General features: G+C 32.0%; 1 protein-coding gene across 13 annotated transcripts in view; it reads left to right on the forward strand.

The window, feature by feature from the left end:
• The window catches only part of LOC148622211 (uncharacterized), an 89304-nt gene extending 86647 nt beyond the window's left edge, over positions 1-2657 (forward strand). For 12 of the 13 annotated variants that reach the window (XM_088571869.1, XM_088571868.1, XM_088571865.1 and 9 more), the window contains 2 exons: positions 1001-1036; positions 1848-2657. In XM_088571869.1, the coding sequence (XP_088427995.1) occupies positions 1001-1036; positions 1848-2411 (600 nt within the window). In that variant the 3' untranslated portion in view covers positions 2412-2657. The remainder of the gene's footprint in view (positions 1-1000; positions 1037-1847) is intronic. The other variant, XM_088571862.1, reaches the window with a different exon arrangement.
• Positions 2658-7727: the final 5070 nt, after the last annotated feature.

A 7727-nucleotide genomic window follows, 5' to 3' on the forward strand; every position in this document is an offset into this window, starting at 1 on the left:
AGTCACAAATAAATGGTATGCATTACTTCATTTGAATGCAAGTACAAGTAAAATGTGCAGTCTGTTAGCATATATGGCTTGTACTACTGATCTGTAGTAATATGACCCAAAGGATACTGAGTTCATTATTGGGACCTAAATAATGTAATAATAATTGGTCCCTAATGAAGTTGTTAATAGTTGACAATAAATACTACACTTTTTTATTATCTAGCATTTTAATTATGATCTAAACCAAATCCTGGCTCTTTGTTATGGTTGCCCTTGCTTTGCAGAGATTGTAGGATGTGATATCAATAAGGATGAACTGTAAGATACAAAAGCCAAAAAATGTAATTTATGGAAGGGTTTCAAGTTATGTTAATTTAGAACACATATGCCAGCTGTCAGTTACATAACCAATACACTTGTTTGTAATCCAAGACTTTTCTATTATTATTATTGAATGGATTTTACTTTAAAGAATTAGTCTCCAATGGAATAAATTAACCCAGTTACTTAGTTCTCATTTTTTTCTTTAAATTACAATCCATTAAATAGCCATTCATTGACGATTTCTAAAGAATTGATGAATTGATTTGTAAACTAACATATATGAGACTATGTTCCGTTAGTCTGTATGTATTACTTGTGTATTTATAGCAGTCTGTCTAGTCATTCCTGATTTTTCTAATTATTCCTATTTTTTTCCTGAATTTTCCGGAGAAACTCCTGATAACTTCCATTTTCATGGAATTTTGTATTATTTCATTATTTTTTATGTTCCTGATAACCTCCTGATATTTAAGAAAATGATCTCCTGATTTCCTAATTTTTTGGACCCAAAAAGTGCTTGAGAGACTGTTATAGAATAAAAAGTGCATAAAATAGTTTAGGTATAGTTTTTTGGGGGGGAGGTGGGGGGACATTTATTACAAAAGATTCAATATTCATTTATACATAACTTCTTAGGGATTACACGTTAAAATATATGATTGATATAAACACATGTATTTGACAGAAGCACTGCATACCTAGTTTTGTACGCAGACAGAAGGTAACGATATCCCTGTAAATCACTGCACACTCTCTTATTCTGTTTATGTTTATAGACTTATCATTTAAATTGAATGTCATTTACTGAGACAAAATTTTTTCTGTAGGTCTATTGAGTTCTTGTTTAAAGTAGCTTTGTTTCTGAAACCTAAAGAACTAATGTTATGTAACTTTTGCTTTTATTTTATTTGAAAATTAAAAATTGAAAAAAGTTTAAGAAATAAATATTTCTGTATTCCTTGAAGATTCTTGATCAAATTCTTTGAATTGTTTAAGTGTTCTGTGAAAAAGAATTTTTTCTTGATATGAACCTTCATGTTTCCAAATGGACTATAGTTAATGGTTGATATGTCTAATTATGTTTTACTGCCCATTATAGTTGTCTACTGTAATGTTATGTTTTAGCCTAACATACTGAAATCTCTATACTTTCTGCACTCTTTCTCTGTCTGTTATTTTCCTCCTATTACATTATACAGATTAATCAGATGCAGCTTTTTATTGTAATAAATCAAACATTTTTAACAACTGTTTTTAAGTCCTATTTTGAAGTAAATAAAACAGGAATTGTTAGCAGCAAAATATATGTTAGAACTGGAGCTCATGTGAATTAATTTTTAATGCAGTAGGCCTTTACAGTTACATGTAGGTAAAAAGTTCTTTTGTATTATAGAAAATCACTTGAGATTTTTTTTTATTTTATGCAATACTTTGGTTTACCAGGTTTTACAAGTTTTTTTGCAATTTCCTTATACATTATTATATATGAACTGATACAATAGTCCAATGTAATTCTAAGATTTCTTTTATAGTTGAGGATTTCAAGATCTGATACAATTATTGGACCAATCAAATCACAAGGCAAAGTGCCACCAACCAATCATATTCAGAGATACTCTAATGTTCATAATCCAATAAACTCACAGAAGTCTATAGAAACAAAGACGAAAGTAAAAATACATGTACCAAGGCAGGTCAGCATACCTGTAGCCAGAGAGATGGAGAAGAAAATGGACTCATTACGAGTAGATGGAGTTACACGGAACAAATTGTTATACTCTAGTGCTTCTTCTTGGAGAAATCGAGATCATAATGGGCATTTAGATGTCTTGAAAAACACTTGCCAGCCTATTAATGAAACCAATAAACACAGTAAAGACAAAAGTAAGAAAGTGCTCAATGGACATTGTAAGAATCATCACAGTCAATCAAAGGGAGGGATTCTGACAAAACGTAGGTCAAAGACTTCTGTAGGAATTGCTTTCAATATGGAACAATTTGAAACAGCAATGGAACTTGACAATGATCTGAGATTAGATTCACAAGACTTGGTGCATAATGACCTCCCAATCTCATCAGTATCACAAATGAGTTAGAGATCTGATTGGAGACCAAAATCTTGGTCTGGTAGTACTCGTACACACTCAGCACCTTCACGTAATCTTGATTTGAAACTGAAAAAACTTACAGAGTTATCTAGTCTAAAACTGTTTGGTCATTTCTAACCAGTTTTTGCTTATGCTAATTAATGACTAGGTAAAATGGCTGGCTGCTTAAAAATGCTATCACATCTTTTGACTGTTTCTTCCGTTAAAAAATAATAAACAAAAAATAATAAACATTGAAGAAGAAGAAAAATTGACAACATGTACCTTTTGAGAAGTTATTAGTGTAATAGGCATGCAAAAAATATGTGCAATTCTTGTTATAAGTAAAAAATAAATATGCAGGCAGTCATACACAATAATGCTTTAGGATAAAAGCTCGTAATTTGCTATTAATTTTTGTTAAACACATTCCATTACTAGAGAACTTGTATACATGTACAAGTTCTGGTAGTTTAAGCAATGTGTATATGGAATATTTCATCATATTTAAAACATTTTTGATTTGTAAAAAAAGAAAAAATACTGGGCAAATGAGATTTTTTTTTCATATATGATAGATGCAACATAACCAATTTTAAAATTATAAAATAAGTTTGTTAATGAATTAGCTTTTGTTTGATGCATGTTGTTGGTGTTTAAAATGTGCCAAATTATGAGAGCATTATGTGATATTAAAAAATACTATAATTCAGACTTGTACCTTTACAGGGAATAACAATGGTCTTTCATATTGTTTTTTTTTTTCAATTACTATATTGGTTGTGGGCCACAGTATTTTGGAAACACCATACAACCTTATATAGGAATACACTTAATGAACTCCCAACAAATAAAATGTGTATGCCAAATCATTTTACTACATATTTAACTAAAAACATTAATGCTTACACAAAATATAGAAAATACTTTCCTGATTAAATCAGCTTCTTTAATTTATACATTTTGCAACCATTGATTATGATTTCAAGACCAATTGGCACTCTATTACAATAAGATAGTAAAACTGAAATTTAAAGCATGTACATGTACACTTTACAATTGTTATACAACAGCGAATTTCATACAAGTATCTTAACCATTTCTGGGTGTAATAATCATACTGACCTTTGAGTATGTACATGTAGTTCTACAAGTACTATATTTGCATGTAGATGTTATTTTTATACATTTGAATTTATAAGCTAAGCTCCATTTTTTGTGTGTGTATTCATCTTAAGGGCATACTTTAAACATATATGTATTCTTTGCACAAGAGAAAAATGCTTCCTCAGTTTTATAGGAATTTTCCCCTGGAGTCCCGTGTTCTCATAATGTGACATAATTGTACGTCCTTTGATGGTCCTTTCATCGCTGTAATCTGATACATTTACTTAACATTATAGCTTCCATGTCTTAGCCTTTGTCTTTTAACAATTTCACCAATTATGGTATATTACACGGAGGCTTTAACATTTTTTAATATAATCAGCGCGATTAGTTCATTTTTTCCGTACTTCAGAATTTACGCCTTAGGTCTCTGAGCTCTGTTTTAACAAAGGCAGCGGAAAATAACAATTTTATCGTTTCCTTGGTTAGTTACCAACAGTACCTAAGGGTAGATGTTCTCCCTGACAAACAATTAGGTTATACACTGGAATTGTCAACTTCTGTTTGTTTCTGACAAGATCTGACTCGTCCTTGGGTGACACAACATGTTGCAGACTTGTATGGATGGGGTCCAGATTGCGTCATATCAAGCCGGCGTCTTGATACTTTTAATAGATTTATTTTAAATGGAAGCCTATTTGTTTGTAAACATAGACGGATTGGTTTTAGAAGCCTCCCAGAATTAAGGAGGCTAAGTGATTGTTTTTTTTAATCTTTAAACGTGGAAGTTTCCATACAAATGATCCACCCTGAATTTATATATAGGGTTCTAAATGCTAAATGTGCCGGCATTGAAACGTCAAAAAATCAAAATGGTAGCAATTGACAGCTGTGTCTAAATATTTACAAAGATATTTGAAACAAATTCATAATCATGTCAATTAATCTTATACAGTGTGTAACCTAACGACTAGCTTTTATTTGTACCATTTTCAGCCCCATCAGGAAACCTTGTATATTAAATTACAAGTCGATTATGGTGTTACACAGTGGCATCGTCGTTCCGTCGAGCGAATTAATTTGCGGTGTAGTTTTTTACCGCAGAAACAGTTGCAAATCGGTATTGTAACCCCGAAGTGCTGTTTTCTTGGATATTTTATTTAAACAGTATTAGGAAGTCGGCCATAAAATGTCGATGATTTATTTGTGTTAATTACTTTAATAGTATTGCTACAAATATCGTTCAGAAAGACATATGTTAGCCGTGAAATGAAGATATTGGATACAGATTATTTTTAAGCGATTTGAAGTCCATATTTTTTTAATTTACTTTACAATGGTGCTACGATTGCCATGATTGCGGTCGGTAAGAACAATCCGTAGTGAAATTAAAAACATGCATACATGACGCAATCATTTTTATCTGATGTAAATTGTAAACTAACTGCTTTATTATAATTACTGCACTTAAATTAACCAACTTTTTTAATAATTTAAATGCATTTCATTTTATATTAATTCGGTAAAGAAATTAAAGGTGAAATTCTAATCACGCATGGCCCATAGTGTCGTGGATAGGCTCCATTTCGCATGCATGGAGTTTTGTTCCTTCTTTCGACAGATGCTTTCCAAGTACAGTTAAAAGAAACTATGTCGTGTGCATATTAACCCAAATAAAGACGTGAAATGGGATGACATAATTTATAACTTTTAACACCAGGATGCATAAATGCAACTGGAATATAAGTGCAATCTGAATGCCATGCATTTTAAAACATCCATATTATTAAGTACATGTATAACAAAATTGGTTGTCGTTAGATTTTGCTCTGAACCTTAATATGCTTCTGCTTATATGATGGCTGTGTATTATATGGTTTGGATGGACAAGTTAAATAAATGGTATTTGGCACCTTAATTTTCAAACTGAGCAATTGTGACTAAAATTTATTCATTCATTATCAAACACGTTTCTATCTCGCGGAGTCTCTGTTCATCCAGACCATGCAAGTTTCTTTGGTTTTATGGGATATCATTGGCGTGTTTGTTTACATGAAGGTCTAAATTCATAGTGTAGAGTCCGGCTACCACAGATTTTTACAACTTGTTCGTGCCGCTGAGAACCTGTAGAGCAGTCTTCTGTCTGGATTAATCACCTTGCGGTTATGAGTATCGAAAAACTACTTCCATACAAGTACATTTCAAATATGTACTAAAGTTACAGTATATGTCTCACTGAAAGTCATGATCACGATTTGTATACATTTTGAATGCAGTCATTGAGTCAAACCATTTGTTTTCAAGATACTTTTTTATATTAAACAATAAAGTATCGCAAAAACAAACGTGACTATCATCAATGTGTATTTACCAAGCAGTTCGGTACAGTTTTCCAAAATGTGTCAAGTGCAATATTTACAATTGTATACCAATATGCGATACTTGGTTTTTTTTTTTTTTTTTTTTTTTTTCAGTTTTGATGATACAAGTTATCCGTTTTACGAGAGACAAGAGGGGAGTTGTTAGTGCAACCGCGCACAGTTGGGTTAGTGGGAGAAACACATTTTTCAGTGTTTTGGCTTTTTTCTTCCGTGATATCCCAAGTTTTTCCAAACCGTTAACTACCAATTAATTTTCTATCACAGAAGGGTAAAATATACCGGCAATATTCTGAAAGGAAATTTACGCTCCTAAAACTATGAACAACCAAAACGGCTATCTTTTTCCAAAATACAATCCGAATTGTCAGCTTGTCAATGACAAGTGATTAAAATTGAATTGTTTTTTTTTCTAATTGACTTTAAGTTAAATACTCCTCCACAGTTTTGTAAAATATCTGGTTTTGATGTAACGTCACAAATGACTTATGTTAATGGGAGATACACAATGTACAATTACTAAAAGAATAATCAAGGGAACCAAGGTTATAGCGGTAATCAAAAGAATGTAAACCAGGGACTGAGACCAGACATGGAAAACAGACATACACAACTAAGAACATGAAGTAACTAAAATTATACATACATAGTAACAAAAGTAAATGAGCAACTCGGACTGCACTAAAAACTGGGAACATGGACCAGGTGCACCGGTAGGGTAAAAATATATGAATACGCCCAGTAGAATGTTCGGAATATGAAGTTACCATATAAACATAAATAATGAAATAAATGCATTTCCAAGTAGCACATTATAGTCTCAATTACTCCTCAAAATATTTATTTGAATGTTTGTGTGCATGGACATTTTGTTGTATTCCAAATTTAACATTTGCTGCATTTCAAAATGCGCATATAAAAACATTGTCATTTACATGGACTTAATGATATTCATATTTACCTAATTTTTTAAACGAAAAAATACCGGATTCTCAAACTTCTTGACATGCATTAGGTTTACAATAAACCGAACAAATATGTACACGTGTATTACATTAGCACGTCTTCGATTTTTGAACAACCGGGTTGATGTCAAATGGGTTTGATACATACGTTTAAAGGTAACTTGTCACCTCCGTCCAAAGTGAAGACGGAGAAATGCCAACTTCTAATTCTAGTTCCTTCAACTTGGTTGCGTTTGAAACTCGGAATTTTCAACAATTATGAGAAAAATTCAGGTTCTTCATTTACAATTGGACTTACACAGTGGGTCATTGACAAGGAGAAAAATTAAAAATGATATGTCGAGCAAATTAAGGAATCTTTGTTAGTTAAACAATTAACGGTTAGCTATCTTTCTTTAAATGATAATACATAATCGAAAAAAATGCCATAAATTAATGCCGAGTCTTGATTAAAGTTTGTCAACAATGAAATGATAAGAATTTTCCCACAAATTATAATCTTGGTTTGGTCTCTTGCTGTGTTGTGCGTTTGTCTGTCTTCTAAACTAACCACTATATTTCTGAAATCAAACATTACCACACCGTAAACTAATTCACATGTCAACTTACAATGGTAATTTACCACTGAAACTGCTAACGGAAGCAGTACGTTGACGGCAGATTGGGCAATTATTACAACTTATTCAATTAGTCTTTGTGCCCGACGTGATTCTGTGTCTATGATCATGTTTCTCCTGTTTGTTGATATTCATCGCCGATCGTTGCTCAGAATTATGCCCGCTGAGTTTACCTAAAGCTAACGCCATGAAGCTCAATTTCTGGGATTAGCGATAAAAAGTGACATTGATGCCTCGAAACCACAAGATTTAATGTCA

Source organism: Perna viridis, chromosome 3 (assembly GCF_037379345.1).
Source record: "Perna viridis isolate PV_CMFRI_1.1 ecotype Kerala chromosome 3, ASM3737934v1, whole genome shotgun sequence".
In the NCBI taxonomy this organism is placed as follows: domain Eukaryota; kingdom Metazoa; phylum Mollusca; class Bivalvia; order Mytilida; family Mytilidae; genus Perna; species Perna viridis.